This window comes from Balaenoptera musculus, chromosome 14 (genome assembly GCF_009873245.2).
Source record: "Balaenoptera musculus isolate JJ_BM4_2016_0621 chromosome 14, mBalMus1.pri.v3, whole genome shotgun sequence".
Taxonomy (NCBI): domain Eukaryota; kingdom Metazoa; phylum Chordata; class Mammalia; order Artiodactyla; family Balaenopteridae; genus Balaenoptera; species Balaenoptera musculus.
The window spans coordinates 19,829,643-19,851,444 of record NC_045798.1 but is presented as its reverse complement, the minus strand read 5'-3'; the positions used below and the strand labels follow the sequence as shown (position 1 = coordinate 19,851,444).

General features: G+C 48.2%; 1 protein-coding gene across 4 annotated transcripts in view; it reads left to right on the top strand.

Moving 5' to 3' along the window:
- The window catches only part of WSCD2 (WSC domain containing 2), a 103,107-nt gene that overhangs the window by 45,410 nt on the left and 35,895 nt on the right, over positions 1–21,802 (top strand). For all 4 annotated transcript variants that reach the window (XM_036824046.1, XM_036824045.1, XM_036824044.1 and 1 more), the window contains exon 2: positions 12,836–13,783. In XM_036824046.1, the coding sequence (XP_036679941.1) occupies positions 13,405–13,783 (379 nt within the window). In that variant the 5' untranslated portion in view covers positions 12,836–13,404. The remainder of the gene's footprint in view (positions 1–12,835; positions 13,784–21,802) is intronic.

The window sequence follows — 21,802 nt, the reverse complement described above, 5'->3', positions numbered from 1 at the left end:
TCCAGATTCAAACCCACAGACCTTAGTGATCACCTCGTCCACCCCTTCACTGAACTAGCCTTGCTGGTGAGCCCCATGGACTGAGCCTCCGAGCACCCTGACTTTCCGTCCAGCACTCTGGGCCGGGAAGAGGGGAGCTTCCCTCCCCCCAGGGCCCTGGCTGCTGAAGCCTCCAACGTCAAGCCAGCTCGCCCGCCTCCCTCTTCCTCCTGGAATGAGGAAGGTCGGTAATGAGACAGACCTTCCTCTCTCCCACCCTGGCAGATATATTCCTGGGGGTGTGTGGGTGGATGTGTGTTTGTGGTGGGGGGCGGTATTCTAAATTTAAAGACATCATGACAGCAGCGACCTATTAATGTTGGGGCTGGGGAGGCCTCTCTTGTAGAAGAATCAGAAATAAGTTGAGAGATAAGGTGCCTCCTCCAGTTCCAACTTCTGCCCCAGGCCCACCCCGCCTGGCTCTGTGCCCGCCAGCCCTCCGGAATGGGGTAAAAGCAGTCAGGCACTGACTGGCGCCAGATGCCTGTGGGCGACCTTGAGAAGTGGCGTGTTCCTGCCCATTTCACACCTCAGGAAAAGGGAGGCTCAGAGAATGGACGTGCCCTCCCAAGGTCTTGACTTATAAAGTGACAGAGCTGAACTACTAACATATTCCAGAACCCACGTGCCTTCAGCCGTGCTGTAGCTGCCTGGGTTGATTCAAAAATGAAGTTAACGATAATTGTGATTATCGTCAAGCGCGCCTGACCCCGAGCTAAGCATTTTACATGCGTTACTTGAACTAACCCTCTAAACAACCCATGCAGTGGGTACTGTCATCCTCATCCCATTTTATGAGTGAGGAACCTGCAGCTTAGAAAAGGTAAGTGGCTTCCTCACGTTCTCAGTGCTAGTAAGTGAGGAAGCCAATTCCAGCCCAAGTCTAACGGACATCAAAGTGCACACGCACTCTCTATCTCTTTCTCTAAACCCCAGCCGACTGTGAAAAAAGAAAATGCAGATAAGCCAAGTGAAAAAAAAAAAAAAAACTACTCCTACACCTACCCTGCAAGAGGTAACATCTTTATGTACATTGGTGAGTTTCCATCCAGCTGTTTTTCTCTGCTGAAGGGGAGGCTTTTGCTCCCAGCACATGACCCTTGGTGTTCTGTAATTGCTGAGCAATTTAGAGATGACAGGAAATATATAATTCATGGGCGCATCTTTCATCCTGGTCGCTGGAAGGCAGCGAGGCATGGCTGTTTCCCAGGGAGAGTTTCAACCTTGACATGGGAGGAGATGGGATCTTAGGGGCTTAGAACACAATTTCAGAATCAGAGAACCTGCCAACGTTGAAACTGACCCTGGAATCCCAGCATAGAATGCTGGAAGTCGGGGCTCCTAGTATGGAAACTTCTAACAGAATCTTTTGAAAGAGCACGAGGATAAAATCTAGAATTGAGCTTTAGAATTGGAGACTACAACTTTGAAAAGCTGGAGTCAGATGGGTCCCAGAGTGGTGTTCTGGTCCACTCTTCTGTTTATTCACAAGAGCAAGATCTAGAACAATGTCTAGGGACATTTTGCATTGTCGTAACTGGGGGGGGGGTGGAGTTGTGGGAGGACAACACTGGCATCTAATGGATGGAGGCCAGGGATGCTGCTTTAACATCCTACAGTATACAGGATGGCCTCCCACACCCCTGCCAGCAAGGAATTATCCAATATTCAGAATAGTCGTGTTGAGGTTGAGGAACTCTGGCCTAGACTTTTTTTTTTTAAATAAATTTTACAGTTTATTTATTTATTTATTTATTTATGGCTGTGTTGGGTCTTCGTTTCTGTGCGAGGGATTTCTCTAGTTGCGGCAAGCGGGAGCCACTCTTCATCGCGGTGCGCGGGCCTCTCACTATCGCGGCCTCTCTTGTTGCGGAGCACAGGCTCCAGACGCGCAGGCTCAGTAGTTGTGGCTCACGGGCCTAGTTGCTCCGCGGCATGTGGGATCTTCCCAGACCAGGGCTCGAACCCGTGTCCCCTGCATTGGCAGGCAGATTCTCAACCACTGCGCCACCAGGGAAGCCCTGGCCTAGACTTTTGAAGACATGTGCTGGCTTATGCTTTTGACAATCCCAGGAGCTAAGAAACTATGTTTGGTCAAAGCGAGAAGCTTCAGCTTCTTGTTTTCCCTGCAACACTAAACATGTTTCTTGGGCAAGTCACAGAGCACCCTCTGTGTCTCATCTGTGAAGTGGGCTGAAGGATTCCTGCCACGTACTATACATGGGGATGGACCAGTAGGGATGGGTACGTGTGCATATGTGCTGTGAGGGACGTGGGGGATGCACATGCTCACACATGCGTGTCTCGGGTGACACATGCACCTGTGTGGTCGTGTGCCCCCTCCGTGATGTCCAGATGGTGAGCCAAGAGGCTGCCATGTTGGTCAATTTCTGGCAGTGGTTGCCCGCGTGGGATGGGACATCTTTCTGTTGGATGCCAGAACTCCTTGGGCCACGGAAGGACATGGTGAAGATACCTCAGGGGTCTGGGGACCCCTGTGCCTTCTAGAAGGGGTTCACTTCCCGCATTCCCAGCTGAGGAGCCCCAAGAAGGGTGCCAGCTTACCGAGCAGACTCCCTGGAGAAAGGCCCCTGGATGTGAGGGCTTCCGAATCAAACCACTCACCCTGCAGAGGTCAGAGGAGGGCACTGTTGCAGGAGGTTATGATTAACATCCTGGAGTCGGACAGGCCTGGGTCAGAGTCTCACTCTGCCGCTCCCCAGCTCTGCCTTCTGGTGAGTTGGCTGACCTTCCCTACCTCGACTGCCTCATCTGTACAGTGAGAATAAAACCAACCTACCGAGCAGGGTCACTGGGGACAGTCAATGACACAGTTTAGATGGAAGGGCCTGGCACATAGTAGGTGTGCAATAAATAGTGGTTCATCCACTTTCCTTCCTTCCCAGGTAAGGTGCCAAGGCTTAAGGTCTGGGTCTGGGTGAGTCACTGGATGTCTGTGGGGAGTCCCTCCACCTTACCCTTTAAGCCTCAGTTTCCCCATCTGTCTATAAAGAAGCTGGCCTGGGGATTGTGAAGGCTCCTCCCTCCAGCTCTGATGGGCTCTGAGCCTACCTGTTAGTCCTGCTCTGGGTCAGTTGCAGGGGGCCGGTGACCCCTCCAAGGGCACTGGGTGCTCCATGCTGGAAGAGAACTTGAACCCATACAAGTGGGCTATGGGCAGAGACCCCTCCCCCAACACACATATACACACACATACACACCTACACACTGGCTTAGACAGAAAGACTAGGCTTGCTTGATTGGAGGGTGGGGACAGTGGTTCTTGCTGGCGAAACCCCTGGTGGAAAATTCCTCTCTGGGAAGAGTTGCTAATGAGAGCTGTCACTATTCCTAAATTAGAGCTTAAACCTCCGTGGCCAGCATGGAGCCTGCAAGCGGCAAGTCACCCATCGTGGTAGGGTGGGAGGTGATGGGGGCTGTCAGGGAGAGGCATGGGCACTGGGAAGAAGCCTGGAACCAACTCAGCCCTGGCCTGGCTGTGTGACCCTGGGCAACTCTTTCAGCCTCTCTGAGCCACAGAGGCATGGCCGTAGCCCACTGGGGCAGGGAGGGTCCTTAGGGGACTCCTCCTCCACCCTCCACGTTGTATACCAGAAGAAACAGGTGTGGGTCACACTGCAGTTCAGAAACAGTCCTGAGCAGAATCCATGGCCCCTGCAGGATGGGGTCCTGCTCCCCAGCCCCTACTCTCTCCACTCTGACCCCGCCCCTGATTCAGCTTCCTGGGATGTTTGGGGCCCTTTCCCACCTCGCACGCAGTCTGCATTGTGTCTTCTCGGCCTGCAAGAGTCTTGCCCCAGATCTTCCCATGGCTGTCTCTCACTTTTCAGGTCTCGGCTCAAATGCCTTCTTCTCAGTAGGTCCTTCTGTGACCACTCTACCCAAAGTAGCTCTTCCCTACTATTCTCTCTCAAATGATTTTTATGGACCTACAGGGAGAAATGCACTTTACATTAGGACCCAGTATACACGCACACAACTAAAGCAAAAGGTTCACAAAATCATACTCCTTACTGCATGTGAGCCAGTAATAATTCACTCTGTTCATTCCGTTCCATCCCATTCCTTCCCCTCCCTCCTTCCTTCTTCTCTGTTCTCTGCCACCCCCTGTAGGTCTGCCCCTGTGGGTAAACATTCTGCCCGGAACCAGCATTGTCATCCATTATCTCCCCCAGACAATTAGCAGCCTATTAAGGACCTCTATGCAAATGTGCACTAACTGACCCACAAGACAGCATCTCCTGGGGGAGAAGGAGGACTCCAGATGGCTTAATGATAGGGATTTAGGGCCTTTCTTTAGAAGTCCCTGTTGGGGAGGAAAGTGATCTGGGCTCAGAGAAGGGCTGCCAGCTGCCTGACAGGGAAGACCAGTGGATTGGGTGACCCTTTCATCAAACCTCTGGACAAGGGGAACTGTCATTTTACCATGACCTTTATCCCCTGCCCCACCCCTGTTCCTTCCTGCAACTCTTTCCCTTCTCCCCAGCTCAGAGTTTAGATGGCTCACTGACATCTACTCCAATGGGTCCATGCCTTTTCAAGTATATAATTGCCTCCCCTTTTTAAAAATTGACTTTACTTTTTAGAGCAGTTTTACATTCACAGCAAAACTGATCAGCAAGTACAGAAATTTCCCGCAAATCCTGCTGCCCCCCACCACAGACAGCCTCCCCTGCTATGAGCGTCCCCCAGCAGAGGGGACATTTGTTACAATTGATGAACCTACACTGACACATCATTATCACACAAAGTTGACAGTTTACATTAGGGTTCATTCTTGGTGGTGTACATTCTATAGATTTTGACAAATATATAATATGTATCTACCATTGTAGTATCATTTAGAAGAGTTTCCCGACCCTAAAAATCATCTGTGCTCCACCCATTCATCCCTCCCCTCCTAACTCCCGGCAACCACTGATCTTTTTGCTGTCTCCATAGTTTTGCCTTTTCCAGAATGTCATATATTTGGAATCACACAGCATGTAGCCTCTTCAGATTGGCTTCTTTCACTTAGGAATATGCATTGAAGTTTCCTTCATGTATTTTCATGGCTTGATAGCTCATTTCCTTCTAAAACTGAATAATATTCCATTGTCTGGATATACCACAGTTTATCCATTCACCTACTGAAGGACATCTTGGTTGCTTGCAGGTTTTGTCAATTATGAGTAAAGCTGCTATAAACAGCTGTGTGCAGATTTCTGTGTGGGCATAAGTTTTCGACTCCTTTGGATAAATACCAAGGAGCATGATTGCTGGATCATCTGGTTAGACGATGTCTAGTTTTTGTGTAGTGTACCTTTGAGGACTAACTGTAGCTAACTCTTATTGAGTCCCCTTGGTTAAGAGTGCAGGTTCTGGAGCCAGATTGCCTGGGTTTGAACTCTGCTCCAGCATTCCTAGCTGTGTGACCTTGCACAGATGACTTAACCTCTCTGAACCTCAGTTTTCTCATCTGCAAAATGAGGCTAACCAATGAGACCTTTCGTATAGGATTGTTCTAAGGATTAAACAAGCTAATATGTAGAACACTGCCTGTCACATAGTAGGTGCTCAATAAATATTAGCACATGCTATTAGGGTGCTATGTATTTTAAACACATTAGCTCATTTAACCCTTGTACATTCCCAATGAGGCAGAGTAGATTGGTCCTGTTTTACAAGTGAGGAAACTGAGTCTCAGAGAGGCCACTTGCTGAAGATCACACAGCCACCATGTGGCTGAGGCAGGTTCAAGCCAGAAACGTCTGACACTAGATCTGACCTCTTTCCATGTTTCTCCCTATGGCTCAGCCTGATTCCCTGTAACAAGTGATGATGGCCATAAAGTTTGCCCATGGAGCAAGAGGCACTGGAGTCATTACCCAGGGAAACAAAATTTTAATATTTATTTATAATGGGCACCATATGTTCCCTCTGATTTTTTAATTTAATTACATCATGGCAGATGGCTGGATGTTAAAGGACTTTAAGCTAATGGCACTTTGCCTTCTCATTTATTTTCTCGAGTTTTGGGAAAGACAGATGAAAATGGGCATGGATGGTGAGCTGTGAGTGCTGGGCGGTGGCGGGTGAGTCTCTGCCCTGGAAACCAAGGGAAGGGAGCGTAGGGGTTCTGGAGACTCTTCCTGGGAGATGGGTGAGGATGCAGGAGGCAACACGTCCTGTGATCAGGAGCCCGGAGCAAGGTTCCTCCTGTGTGCACACACAAATATGTGGAATCTTGGATGAAAGCAATCCCCTTTTTTTGACGCAGGAAGTAAGTCTATATGTACAGAAGTGCCCATTGCAGCTTCGCACAGAGTGGCCAAAAACTGGAGAAAAGAACACAATATGTCCATCCTGGGCACAATGGGCTCATTACACTACAGCGCACCCATGAGTGGGAGGATGTGTCCTGGAGGGGGTTCACACACCAGGTAGGGGTGCAAAATTCTTCCCCAGGGTTAATTGGGGTAATAAAATTCTGGATTCCTAAAGACCGTGAGTGAAAGCCACAAGACTGACAATTATAATGATATTTCTCAGACTATTTCATTACCTCTTTCACTGGCCAAGTGACTGGTCCAGGAGCAAGAAGGATGAGAAGGAACTTTGATTTAAAGGAGTGGGGGGTTCATTTACCTGGAGAAGAAGTGTTTGAGGGATGTCTCCAAGCTCAGGAAGCTTCCTTCCTTTGAGGCTGGGATTCAACTGAGAGATGCAGAGTGTAAGAGAAAGGGCTAGCTGTCCTGGTGGTCTGCTCCATGAGTGCCATTACATCATGACGTTGAGACTTAGTTCTGCACTTGAATTCATGCCCCACTTCTTGCTATCTGTATGTGTGGGCAAGTAACTTAATCTCTGTGAGCCTTAGCTCCCTCATCTGTAAGATGGGTATAATCGTGCCTACACTTCACATTCATGAGAGGTCCTATATTGCCTTCCAGGAATCTGGGTAAAGATCTACATTTGGGAGGTTTTGCATAGCACAACTTATTTACAAGGAAGGAAAACTGGAAATATTTTACACATCTAATGAAAGGAAAAGATTGGATAAATCAAGATATATTCCAAGTAATGGATTGCATTAGTAAGTAGTTTATTTAGGTGAAGAGCACATTAACCCCTTTCCTTCCCTGAGTGGGTAAGGAAGACAGGGAAGGGAAAACACTAAATACAGTGTGGTGCTGTCAACTCAGTTACCACTGAGGGTGACTGAGGCTGGGGAAACTCAAGGAGCCTGTGCAAACACAGCCTCAGAGTTACTCTATCAGTGGGGTGAGGGAGCTGGGGCATTTATACACCAACTCCCATCAGTCATTCATTGAGGCTGCTTCCAAATGGCATTTGGAAGTCAACTCTATAGGTAGGGCACATACAGCATCTATTACAGATCTACCAGACTGGCAGAAGTGAAAAAGGGTGACAACATTAAGTGCGGACGGGATTTGTAGCCATAGGCGTGCTCATATACTACTGGGGGGAGTTGTCACTACAGCCGCTTTAGAAAACAAATCAGCATTTCTTGGGGTAGTCATAAGATGCTCTCACAGTAGGACCCAGCAATTTCACTCCTAGGTATACACACACCCTACATTAATTCTTGTACACATGTATCAGGAGACAAGGATGCGAGTGTTTGCAGCAACCAGGGAGGGGATTCCGTTCTGCCCAAGCCATGTGAGCTGAGCATTAATGATGAGGAAGCCCTGTGAAGGAAAATGGGATCCTTATACCAGGAAAAAAGGGGCACTGGGAGGCAAAACCACATATATTCTCTACAAATCATAATAAGAGGTAACACTTGGGTGACACTTGTACATATTAATTCAATTTAATATTTAGTCCTCACAACAACACTATGACATAAGTACTATTATTTCCCTCATTTTATGGATGGAGAAAGTGAGGTTAATAACCACCTCCAAGGGTTCTAGTGAGGATCAAGTGGTGCAATGGAAATAAGATACTCAGCACAGTGCCTGGCACATAGTAAATGCTTAACAAATACCAGTGATTTCTGATATTGTTATTATTTGGCCTGGGCTCTCAGTTTCTTGGAGAAAAACTGAAGAAACTGAACTGTCACAAACCTGGTTTCTCAGCAGCTATTTCTTGGCAAGTTTGGATGGTCAGGGGGTCAGCTGGTGCCTGGGCTTATGCCCTCCAGTCAAATTCAAGGCGTTGTGGAGGGAGAGCCGGCCCCTGCCCAGCCTCCTGGGCTTCTAGCCAGACTTACCTGCTCCCCAGAATCTACGGCCCCTCCCAGGGAGGGAGCCACGGGGCAGGCTGCACCTCCTGGTCTCCCTTCCCACAGGGCAGCGCTGCCCTGTCCATCATTCTCTTGGCAGCTCAGCACCCGAGGTTCATTCTGGTGCTAAAAATAGGCTGTGTTTAGACACTCCAGGGCTCCGGCTGGAAACACGAGCTACAGTAACCAAAGACTGTCATGCCCGCAAAAGGGGGCCTCTCAGCCTCACCCTCGTGGCAGCTCACACTACCCTGGAGGCAGGGAAGGGGACATCCACCACTTTCAACAGATGGGGAAACTGAGGCTCAGAGGGCGGTTTCATGTAAAACACAGAGAGATGAAGCGATGACAGCCAGCTTTTAGCGAGCGTCAACTCCGCCCCTGTGGCTTATCTCCTCAAGTCCTCCCTAAACCCCGGGAGGGAGATTCTATGGGCCACCCACTCTGCAGAGAGAAATCGGCAGCTCAGAGAGGTGAAGACACCTTCCCGACTCGCACACCCATAGGTTATGGGAGAGGATGTTAATGTGATTCTGGCTTCCAGCATGTAATGAACAAACAGAAACTGAGAGGTGAAGGGGCTTGCAAGAGGCCCAAGCCATGTCCCCTGCCCAGGGTTGGACAGACACAAGCTGTGGAGTACGGGGTAACATCACACCTGCCTTGCAGGTTGCCAGGAGGGAGGAGTTTGTGAGAAGATGTTTGTAAAACCTCTAAACACAGTGGTCAGCCTATGGTAGGTTTTCAACCAATGGCAGTCAGCTTCATTCCCCAGTTCTGTCTGGACAGACAGAGGCAAAGAGAGATTGAGAGAGACTTGGAGAGAGAGAGAGGGAGAGACAGGAGAGAAAGGATGATGGATGGGCATGAGAGACAGAGAAGGTTTCCTGGGGGAAGTGGGACTGTGGCTCAGCGGGGGGCCCTGCACCCCAGGACCACGCAGAGCTGCCTCCACAGAGCCCTGAATTTATGGCTCCCTTAGGCTGTCATGCAGGGCATTTGGCACATGGCACAGACCCATTGGTGTAGGTTTAAGCCCCAGGGAGAGGTCAGTCCTCTGAGTCTTCTCACTCATTTTCTGCACTAGTGTTTCTTGGAGACCTACTGTGTGCCAGAGGCTGGGGCTGACACTGTGAGAGCACAGGTCGGGTCCCATTTACATGGGGCTCAGATTCCAAGGTGTTCTCCGTCCAGGTGACGCCCCCACCTCCTGGCACTGGCAGGATGGTGTGGGTGACTCAAGTCAGAACCCCCCTTCCCCCGCTCGCTCCTCCCACCACTGCTGCCTCAGTCTCTTTCTGTTCCCTGCCAGCTTCTAATGAGCTCATTATCCTCTTAAAACCCATTTGGCACCCACTTAGAGGAAAGATGTGTTGAAATATAAAAGAATGAGAAGGGAACAACAAAAAAGAACTACACCCAGAAATATCCTCGGAGAGACAAAAAGCCGCAGGGAACAGAACAGCTGAAATCTTTGCTGTCTTCATGCTCGCAGCAAATGTGCTGCTGTAGCAAGTGGCTCTGATGGCAGCTCACATGTGCTCACGAGAGGGGCAGTGGCTGGAGGCTTTTCTTGAGCACCTACTATGTGCCAGGCAGTCTTCCTACAATTTTTAATGCAAGCCTGCCAGCAATATTTGCGGGGCGGGGGTGGTGTCAAGCTTCTTATTGTCCACTCCCCAGGAAAGGAGCCTCAGTCAGTGAGAAGAGGTGTCTTGCCCCAATCACATAGGTGGCGGGCGGAAGAGGCAGGGTTTGACCCCAGGTCGGTCTGCCTCCAGAGGCCATGCTCTTGCTTGCCTGTCTCTGGAAGGGCTGGTGTCCCCTGCCCATTCCCTGGAGGGCTGCTGGCCTTTTTTCATCCTGTCCCAGCTGCAGAAATCTCTGCCATGTGTGTGATCTACATGAAATGCCGTGGGGCACAACTCTCTGCCTGGAGGCTTTCTAGCTGATAAGAGACTGGTGAAACTTCAGTTAGAGCACAGTCCAGACTTCTGAGCTTGGCATTCAAGGCTCCCCATGGTCTGACCCCACCCAGCGCTTCCCTGCATTCTCACCATGCCCTAAGCTCCTTGGCTGCCTCCACCCCAGTGCCCCGCCGGCGGTGTGTGCTGTTCCTCCTCCCTAAGGTGTCCTTCTGCTGTTCCTTCACACAGAAAGCTGACTCCCCTTGCAAGGCCTGCCAGCTTAAAGACCCCTCCTGGGAGAAGCCCTTCAGGGCAGCTACAGACCCTCACTTCTCTGGGCTCCTGCATTCCAGGGCTTCTTACCCCGGGGTCCAGAAACCCCTTGACATTGTAAGCCAAAATCTAGGAGCTTATGTGCAAGGGCTCTTTTCTGGGCATATGTCTATAGTTTTCGCCATATTCTCAAAGGGATATAAGTCCAGAATAGGCATGTGGTTAGGAATACAAGCTGTGAAATCAGATGGGCCTCGGTTCACAATCCAGCTGCAACTTCACAGCTGTGCGGCCCTGGACAAGTTGCTTAATAATTCTGAGCCTCATTTCTCGCCTCTGTAAAATAGACACAGATCTCCCTCATTGAATTGTTATGAGAATTAAATCAGAGTATGTAAGCATTTAGAGCAGTATCTGGCACATAATAAGTGCTTGGTAAACATTAGCTGTTAATATTAATTGCTGCTCTATATCATATATACATCTACTATGGGATTTATCATTGTCTATGTAGTATAGTGATTTAGTATAGTGATTGTTTAAATTGCTGGCTCCCTCAGTAGACTCTGAATTCTCTGAAAGCAGCAACTCTGAATTATTTATTTCTGCATTCCAAGCACACATACAGTAGGCAAGCAACACATGTTGTTAAATGAATGGAAGAATGGGTGGATGAATGGATGGGTGGAGAGTTGGATGGATGAATGGGCTGCTACAGTTCAGATGAATGGATAGATGGATGGATGGACGATGGATGGATGGGTGGATGGATTAATGAATAGATTAATGATGAATGGATGGAGGGGTAGGTGAATTGATGGATAGATTAAAGAATGGATGATGGATGGGTGAATAGATTGTGACTTGACGGATGGGTAGGTGGATTGCTGGATAGATTAAAGGATGATGGATGGATGGATGGACGGGTGAACAGATAGTTTGACCCCGCAAGAGCATGGATTTGGGGCTGTTTTGTTCATTTAATTATTCCAAGTGCCTGCAACAGTAGCTGGTGCATGTAGGTGCTCAGTACTTAATTCCTGAATTAATAGGATGGCATATGGAGGGACACTGGACTCTACCTTGAACCACAGTTAAACTCCCATGCTGCTGTCTGGATTGGTAGGGGCTGTTACCATTCAAATCACCCATTGGCTGACAGCTGAATTCTTTGCACTGGCCAAGATTGTCATGAGGCCCCCTGCTGGTGGTAAAATGAAACAACATAGGCCAAGTGGAGTCTTCTATTTTCTAATTTAGATTCTATTTTCCTCCTCTCTGATGATTCTGAATGTTTACTCATAAAGCCGTGGTTCTCAAACCTTTGTGCTCATTACCATCACCTGAGGGCACCTTGTTACACCTGTAGGTGTCCTCTTCAACCAGAGATTCTGGTTGGAGAGGTCAGGAAACTTCATGTTTAACCAGGCTGCCAAGTGATTCTGAATCAGATGCTCCTCAGACCACACTCTGAGGGACCCTCAAAGGATGAGCCACTGCTGGTCATTGAGAGGCAGTGGAGATGGGCTGCTGCTTCGGGGGCTGTCTCTGGATTCCCAAGTGATGCCCAGACCATCACTTGCAGAAAGAGCGTCAAAAAGGCAGGGGTTCAGAGCTGCGGTTTTGTGTTTGGACCATCCTGGGTTCAAATCCCACCGCCACCACTCACCAGTTGTGTGTCCTCAGTTTCCTCATCTGTAAAATGGGAAATAGTTACTTCCCACAGGAACATGGGGAAGAATTATTAATACACATAGAAGGCTTGGCACAAAGCAGGGCATACCAGAGACACTCAATAAATACTGAGTGAATGCGTATGTTGCTAAATAATTCTGCTTTCCTTCATTCTTTTCTTCCTTGGATAGAAGAGAGGGGCTATGGATTTGATCTCTCCCATTACCATGTGAGCCCTGTGAGGGATGGGACTGTGTCTCTCTGGTTTACAGCTTTATTTCCAGCACCTAGGACAGTGCCTGCTACACACTAGGTGCTCGCTAAACATTTGTTGGAAAACAAAAAATGAATGAATTTGATCTGGCTCAGTACCAGCCAGGTCCAGCAGACAGTTCAGCAAGTACCTAGGAAGTACTTTTTGGCCTGGAAGTAACCCACGAATCAGTGTATATTTGACAAATATGCAGACGTGTGGGGCATAAGAACCTGTGCTTGTCCAAGATAAAGCTTGCCCTCAAACCAGGACCCAGTAGGATTCGCTTCTACCCAGCACTGCTGGGTGCTTTGAGCCACTGGTTTCCTCCCCTCTCTGACTCTGCATCCCCCCTTGAGAATGTTCAAGAACGCTTCGAGTTCTGGCCTCTGTGAGGAGACCTCTTATGCCTGTACCTGTGCTGTTTTGCAGGTGACAGCCCTGAGCCGGAATGCTTAACCGGATGAAAGCCCGCTAGCTTCTGTTTCTGCCAGGTGGACACGCTGAGCTTGGTCCCCAGCTGGGGAAGAGGCCAGACATGGCCCTCAGTGAAATAATCCAGCCCCTATAGGCCTGAGCAACTGAGAAAGGGCAAGAAGCAAACTCCAGCTGCTGGTGAACCCTCACAAAATCCTCCTCCGATTGCTATTTTCAAAGTTCTTTGGGAACTCTAAGGCAAAGAACAAGATGTAGGAAAATGGGACCAACTCCTGCGTGTCCCGAGCCTCAAAACCCCTTTCATGGCCCAAAGAAGCTCACCTTGACTCCGGGAGGGCTGGTGAACTCTGTCCTCTATTCTCTTGGCTTCAGCCAAGCATTGGACTTGCCCTCCCACTCTGATCTTGGCAGTCACCTTCGCAGACGGATTAAGACTGAAGACCCCCAGGGGCTCCATCCCTAAGGGAAGCTTGAGAAGCAGAGCCCTGCCTCCGTTCCCTCCCTGGATCACACCCCCCAGCCCCCAGCGGAGCCGAAACGATCCAGTCCGGAATGATCCCGCTATGGCCAAGCTCTGGTTCAAATTCCAGCGGTACTTCCGCAGGAAACCTGTACGTTTCTTTACCTTCCTGGTGCTCTACCTGACAGCTGGGAGCCTCGTCTTCCTTCACTCTGGTTTTGTGGGTCAGCCTGCTGTCTCCCAGAACCAGGCCAACCCCGCTGCGGGGGCCCCAGCGGAGGGCGCTGAGCTGCCCTTTTTGGGTGACTTAAATCTGGGCAGAGCCTTCCGGGATACAGGTGAAACCTCGAGCATCGCCCGCAGGTATGGACCCTGGTTCAAGGGCAAGGACGGGAATGAGAGAGCCAAGCTGGGGGACTACGGGGGAGCCTGGAGCCGGGCCCTCAAGGGGAGGGTCATCCGGGAGAAGGAGGAGGAGCGAGGTAAGAGGGGTGAGCATCTGGGCTTGGAAGGTGGCTGAGGAGAAGGGAAGGGGGATGATGATAATAATATAATAACAGCTGCCAGTGTTCAGTGTTTAATAGGAACCAGTCATCATACATGCAAGAGGTTTCACAGAGGAGAAAACTGAAGCTCAGAGACATTAAGTAGCTTGCTCAAGGTCACACAGCTTGTAAACAGCCAAGCTTAGATTTGAACCCTGAATCTGTCAGAGTCCAAAGTCTGACCCTCCCCTGCAGCCTTTTTTAGCCCTTGTTACATACACTTGAAAATCAAAACACCTAGCATCTATTGAGCACTTACTAAGGGCTAAGTACTTTTCTAAGCACTTGACATGCGTTGAATTATCACCACAACTCTATGTGATAGGTGCTATTATTCCCATTTTAAAGGTGAGGAAACTGAGGCACCAAGAGCCCAAGTTTACACAGCTAGCTAGTGGCAGAGCTTCTGCTCCACTGCATTGCCTCTCAGTTCACTTTGCTGGATCTCTCAGTGATGGCACTTGGGGAACCTCATGGCCCTGGGCATATTTCGTTGCGTTTTCTTAGCCTGTCACAGTCAAAAAGGGCTTTTCTTCCTAAGTGCATTACCTCATTTGATTTTCACTACACTCCACGGACTTAAACAAGGAATATGAACTTATGCCCAGTTAACAGACGTGGAAACAGGCTTGAAGAAGGGAAGACACTTCTCCAGGGCCACATAACTGGTAAGTGGTAAGTTCAAATCAGACCCGTCTGGCCTGGATGCTGGCTCTATGACTACCTCCCAGAGTCAGCCAATGTCTGCCCATCTAACCCGCATTCTGGGGAGGACCCCACAACCCCTGCAGTTCATGAGATTAACACGAATGGATGTTTCCAGAATCTGGGACAGATGGTTTGGGAGGATCTACGACCAATCAGGACAGAAGGAAAACCTCCCTAGCCCTTGTGTTCCCTGCCACGTGTCACGCTTCTGCTGTGATTCAACCTATGAAAAACCCCTTCTCCCACTGCGGAAGGAAGCAGGACTAATGGAGGGGACTCATCCCGGGGAGCACATTTCCCTGCTTCAGTCCCACCCTGCACCTGGCTCAGGAGCATCCGGAAGACCCTACCGTCTCACCCTCAGGAATTTCCTAGAATTCTGCCTCCTCGAAAACTTCACAGGGAGGTGAAGGGGATTGTGGGAGGTGGCAGAATGGATTGGAGGACTTGGATTCATAGTCCAGCTCTACTCCAACCAGCCGTGTGGTCCAGGCAAGTGGCTTTACCTTCTCATGCCTCAGTCTTGTCATCTGTAAAATGGGAATAATGACCCCCTCCCTGCCAGGTTTCTCCTGAGAGTTCAATGAGACATGGTTATGGAAACACCTAGCACAATGCCTGCACATTAGGGGTGATCAGGAAATTCTTGTGAATCTTCCTGGGTAAGGGACCCCGTCCTGTAGGCACAGTTGAGGTGTGAGGTGCTACACTGATGGAGAAATCATGATGTGGCTTCCCTCTCTACCTTCTCCAATCAGTAAGCTTCGTCTCACCCCAGCCACTCCAAACTCCTTCTGCTACTTTGCAAACCCCAAAGTTTGCCACAAGCCTGCGCCTTAGGATATGCTCCCATCATACTTAGGATAAATTCCAGAGTTCCCACCATGGCCCACCAATCCAGCCTCATGTTATAACATTTCCCACCCCTCCTCACCACACACTCCTCCCCATTATCCTTCTTGCTGTTCATTGAACACACCAAGTCTTATCCTACCTAGGAATCTTTGTATAGATAGTCCTGTCCATCTGGGATGTTCTTCCCCATATCTTTGCATGGCTCCCTTCCTCCCTTCCCCCTGGACCTCAGTCAAACCTTGCCACCCTGTAGAGGTCTTCCTGGACTGTCCTAAAGTAGCCCCACTTTGTGCCTGGTCAGGACCAGATTCCCCAGCTCTATTTTTGTCACAGTACTTATCACTATCTGAAAGTATCTCATTTTTACTTGCTTTCTGGTTTATAGTCTGTCTCTACTACTAGACCGTCAGCTCCAAGAAGGCAGGGATAGTGCCTGTCCTGGTCACCTCATTCTATCAGCACCTGGGACAGCACCAGGAACAAAGATGGCGCTCAGTACCTACTGGTTGAATGAATGAGTGATTGGATGGACAGATGAATGAATGACCAGCCCTCTGCCTGGAGTGTCTCCACAGGCTTAGCTCTACTCTTCCTCCAGATCTCAGCTTAGCTCACCTCCAAGAAATTGTCCCTGACCGCCCCCCCAGGCTTGATCGAATGTTCCTCCTCTGTACTCCCTGTCATGGCCCTTATGTGAATGGTAATTGCCTGTGTTTATCGAGGTCCTTTGGTAGAATATGATTCCCTAGTGGCACAGTTGATTTATCCAACGACAATAACAACATCCCCCCGTTTGTTATGAGAATGAAATACCACTGCCACTATTACGAGTAATTATTACCATTTCTTGAGCACCTGCTTCACGCCAGTCACTGCCCCATTTGCTTTTCATGTGTTATTTGAATGGAATGATATGTGTAAAATGCTTATTACACCTCCCGGTTTATAATAATAGGTCACTTAATAGTTGCTGCTGTTAGTAGTAGAAGTAATAGCTAAACATCTATCGAATGGTCATCATTGGCTAGACCATGTTATAAGTGCTTCATTGCCTTATGTAGTTATCACAACAACTCAAAAAGTTAGAGACTATCATCCTATTTTACAAATGGGAAAATTTTAAACTCAGGGAGAAGTCACTTACCCCAGGTTACTCAGGTAGTGAGTGGAAGAACTGAGGTTTGAAACAAGGTCCATTTAATTCCAAAGCTTGTGAGCCTTCTTCTCTACCACGCCATCCCCCCTGCCTCTGGAAATCTTATGTATTTTATAAAATATAAAGAGAGGAGGAAGAGAAAATAAGAAAGAAGCCTGGCCCCCAGAGCTCTCAGCAGGCAGCTTTGGAATCAGATGGTCTTATTAAGAAAACACAAATTCAGACTGTCCTTGATTAACTTATTCAGAGTTCAGCAAGGAAAGACAACATATTAGATTAACGCTAATAAAAACGAGACGCTTCTTTGACCTGATGCTAAACACATTTGGCTTTTCTCTGAAGCTGGCAAGGGCTCTGCTTGATGCAGTGATGCAAGACAAGCTGTAAAGGATTCGGAGCCCATCACGGCGCAGGAGGTGAGGGTGGAGCTGCTCCCAGGCTGGGCTGGGGCTGGGCAGGAAGTCTGACTTCCTGGGTGGAGCTGGCACCTACAATGTGCCAGTCACCTTGCTAGGCTTGCGAAATCCTGTGCTCTGAGCAGCCAAATGAGGGTTCAAATCCCAGTTCTGCAGCCTGCTGGCTGTGCACCTTTGGGCAGGTCACTTCACCTCTCTGAGCCTCAGTTTCCTTTGGGAGATAAAAAGTACTTAACATCAGATGACTGATGTGATGATTATTATATAAGATAAATCAATAGCATGCTCTCTAAATGCCAGGCACTGTTCTAAATCCTTTGCATCTATTACCTCATGTAATCTTCGTAGCAACTCAATTAAGTAGACACTGTTATTAACTCCCCCATACAGGGAAGAAACTGAGGCACAGAGAGGCTAGGTAACCTGCCCAAGGTTATCCAGCTGGAGGAGCAGGTATACCAATATTTGAACCCAGGTGGTTTGAATCTTACACCTGAACCTTAACCACTACATCGTCTCACTTCTCAACACACAGAAAGTACCCAGGACAGAGTCTGGCACACAGTAAGCAGTTAGCATGTGCTGGCTATTATTATTAATACTGTAATTCTGTAGGAGAAAACAGAGGTGATTTGACTTACCTTAGGTGACCCAGTTGTTGGGACCCGAGTCAGGAGCCAAATCCAGTTTGATTTCAAAGTCTGTGCTGTTTCTGTTTCCCCCAGATTACAGAGCGGGTGGGCTGGGTGTAAAGAAGGACACGGGGATATTTAGTCAGCATTTTTGGAAGGGACAGCAGGGCACCCACTCCCCATCTCCTCCAGCTGAGGATGCAATCTCTGCAGATTATGGAGGGTCTGCTCTGTGTCGGAGAGTGTGTGCTCATACTCAGCCTCACATCAGGTAGGAAGTATTAAACTCTTTTCATGCATTAAGAAACAGAGGCTCAGAGAGAGTAAATGACTTGCCCCCCGTGTCACACAGCTGCTAAGAGGCAGAGCAGACTCCAACCCGATTCTGTCTGAATCCAAGGCTCTTATTCTTAACCACTGAGCTATAGAATCCCCAACTGCAATCATTCATTCATTCCATATTTACTGCATGTCTGTATGCCCCGCCTTATGCTGGGAGCTGGAGACACAAGAATGATTCAAGCACAGTTTTTTTTTTCCTCTGAGGAATATTCACACCCTCCTGGGGGAAGACAGGCAAGTAAAAGATAAATTATGTTTTCAAAAATAACTTTTTTCTGGATTATCAAAATAGAAAAATTAGGATACATAGCAAAAAAGAGATGAAAAAAAAAAAAAATAGCCCAGAGTCCCACCATCCAGCAAGAGTCCCAGTCAACACTGTTGGTGTATCACCTTTACCTTCCTGTCTTTTTCCTTTATGCGTGTATTTCTAAAGAACAGAATGCTGTATATATAGCATCATATCCTGCTTTCCCCTACTATAGCACTTTTTCATTTTGTTAGAAGTTCTTCCCCGATGGGCCTAAATTATTTCTAATTTGAAAAAATAATGGACAATACTTGGAAAATTGTTTCAGAAAAGTGTTAAGGTGGGGTAAGCCAGGGGACTCTGGGATCCCAAAGGAGGGATCCCGTTCGGTCATGGGGCTGTATCATGGCTGCCTTCCTGGGGGAGGTGATAGGTGAGCTGAGCCTGCAAATCTATGGGCCTTGACCAAAGTGAAAGATGCATCCCTTCGACCCCAGGGAAGCCTAGATATGAGCAGGAAATTCTATTCCCTGTGCAAGGAAACCCAGACAGCACTGGAGTGATCCTCTTGAAGGACAACTTTCCAAGATGGCGGAGAATCCCCAGCAGGAATATACAGTTTCTCTTCTCCACGAAGAGATCAATCTTACAATCAATCTTAAAATTACCCCTGTATTAGAGTCTGAGGGCTGCGATAGCAAAATACCATGAACTGGGTGTCTTGAAACAACAGAAATGTATTAACTTGAAGTTCTGGAGGCCAGAAGTCCAAAATCAAGATGGGCACTCAGCAACAAGAGAGGCCGCGATAGTGAGAGGCCCGCGCACCGCGATGAAGAGTGGCCCCCGCTTGCCACAACTAGAGAAAGCCCTCGCACAGAAACGAAGACCCAACACAGCCAAAAATAATAAATAAATAAATTTAAAGCAAGCCCATATTTCCTTTAAAAAAAAAAAAAAAAAAAAGATGGGCTCTCAAAGGCTCTAAGAGGAAATCTGTTCCAAGCCTTTCTCCCAGCTTCTGGCATCAGCAGGCGCCCTTGGCATTCCTTGCAGCTGTATAGCGCCAGTCATTGCCTCTGTTTTCACATGACCTTCTCCTTGTGTCTCTGGGTCTTCAGAGAGCCACTTTCTTACAGGGACACCATTCACATTGGATTGGGACCCACCTACTCCAGTATCACCTCATAGCTAATTACATCGCCAATGACCTTGTTTCCAAATAAGGTCACATTCTGAGGTACTGGGCTTAGGACTTCAACCTATCTTTTTTTTTTTTTTTTCTTTTTTTTGATGAGGGGCACAATTCAACCCATAACTATTCCCACTTTTCAGGCAGGAGCTTGAGTAATACTGCAAGGCTACTGCAGTGTCAGGATTAGAACCCAGATCTGGTGGACTCCAAAACTGTTCTTGTAGGACACTGTAGTGCCTCTTGTCTGTGAATCTACTCACAGGCAGTAAATAAGAGGAATACAAATTAGCATATGTGTAGCTATCTTTTTAACAAATTACTTTCATTGAAGAGAGCAAAATTTCTTGAAAAGGAAGATTAATGGAAGCAAAAGAAAAAAAAAGTAAAGGAAAGGGGAAAAACACAGTCAGGAGAGCTCCTTTCCAGATGCCTGTGCTCTCCTGGGCTCACCCCTCATGGTTTCTGTGCTTGAGCTAAATAGGCAGGCTGGGACAGGACTTTGCCATTTCAGCAATATTTAGATGGCTGCAGAGATAAACTGATAGATTATGTGAACTCGGCCATTAATTCACCCTCGAGTGACCTGTGATTTTTGTCCCTGTGTTGCATACTCGATCTCCCCCTCATCTCCGGGAGATTCTGCCACCACAGCAGAACTTGAGGCGGGGCCTTTGGAAAACGGCAGAAGTGGGCTGGACACTACCCCAGCTGATGAGCTCATTGCTAGCAGGGTGACAGAGCTCCAGGGACAGGATCACCGGTTGCGTTGGCCACAGCCTGCACTGAAGGGTCAGCGGGGAAAGAGTCACCAGCACTTGCCCAGGACAGGGAGGAGACAGACTCAATATCCATTTCCTGACCCAGAGATCTCAGCCCGTCCATCGGGTCACAGTATGTAACACGCCCATGCTTCTCTGGAGCATCAGTGACGGTACCATGTATCTCTTTTCTCCTCCTGTTGACAGATGAAGAAATGGAAGGTCATCTGTTCACCCAACAAGCCCTTGAGCACCTGTTATGTAGGACATCTCAGCCTGATGCCTGGCCTGTGGGAGGGTTAGGGAAGGGGTGGTACAACATTTAAAAGCTCAGGCTTAGGGGCAGTTGGACCTATGGTCAAATCTCAACTCTTCTCCCTAAAAGACCCTCCCTCTCCCATCATCCCTCCAGGAAGGCCTCTCTTGGAGGATGGAGCAGCCCTTCTCCCAAGCCGAGACTGAATGTGGTACATGGGAAAAAGCAGCCTAGACATGGATGTAGTCTAGACTCTCCAAGCTGGGTGGACTCAAGCAACTTAACTTGACAATCAACATATTAGTCAGTGCACCTTTGGTGGCAAGGGACAAAAACCCATCTTGAATCAGCTTAAGCTAAAGAAGAAAATGTATTGTGTCTTGTCACCAAACTACCGAAGGGGCTAGATTTTCAAATGAATGATTTGTGCCCTTCTCTTCCTAACTCTCATCTCTGCTCGCCTCTGACTTAGCTTGGTTCTTCTCCTATACAGACTGACTTTGATGCCAGGGATTGTGGCTGTCGGTAGCTCTGGGCTTAGAGAATGCCAGTGTCATAACCCAAGGGAAACAGCTTTTTTTTTCTTTCTCCAGCTTTAATCTATAAAAATCCAAAGAATGGGTCATGTGCCCTTCCCTGTAGCCATCAATCACTGGCTGGTGGCAGGTGCAATATGATTGGCTCTTTCAAGGTCAGTGTCTCCTCATGGTCAGGGCAGCTAAGATCTGTTAACAGAAAAATAGTAAGAGGGGGTGCTTTGAAGGCACAAACAGTACCATTACAGTCCACCCCTTCACCCCGTAGAGGACGTGTGTGTGTACATACACTCTCACTCCTATTAATTTGATTATAAAAATCTCATCTAACACAATCCACTATCCCATATATGGCCAAATGCACCTACCCTCACCCTAAGGTGAGACCACCCATGGTCATAGTACATCCAACTCCAAGCCCGGCAGTTCTGGGTCACGAGTGTTACTCTCCATCAGGACTCGGTGTGGCGCCTTGTGATCCTGAAGTCTGTGGGCCAAATGGAAGTGAAGCCTCCCCAAATGTAAAATAGCTGGAGGACAGATCTGGGCTTAAATTTTAAGTGAGGCACTTCCAAGCTGTAGTAACATAGGCAGACTACATAGTTGCGAATTCTACTTAAAAACGAGTAACATGGAGTAACATGGGTGGTTACCAGTCAGAACATATACCGTATGCCAAAACAAAGATTTGCGTCTAAGACAGAGAGATATGATAGTCATTAGGATCAGCCTCTTCACCTATAAAATGGGTTAATAAGGGTGTGAGGACTGAATTTTTTAAAATAAGGCATGGCACTTAGTAAAGTAGATAGCACATAGTAGATACTCAATACATATTCTCTCCTCTCTCTC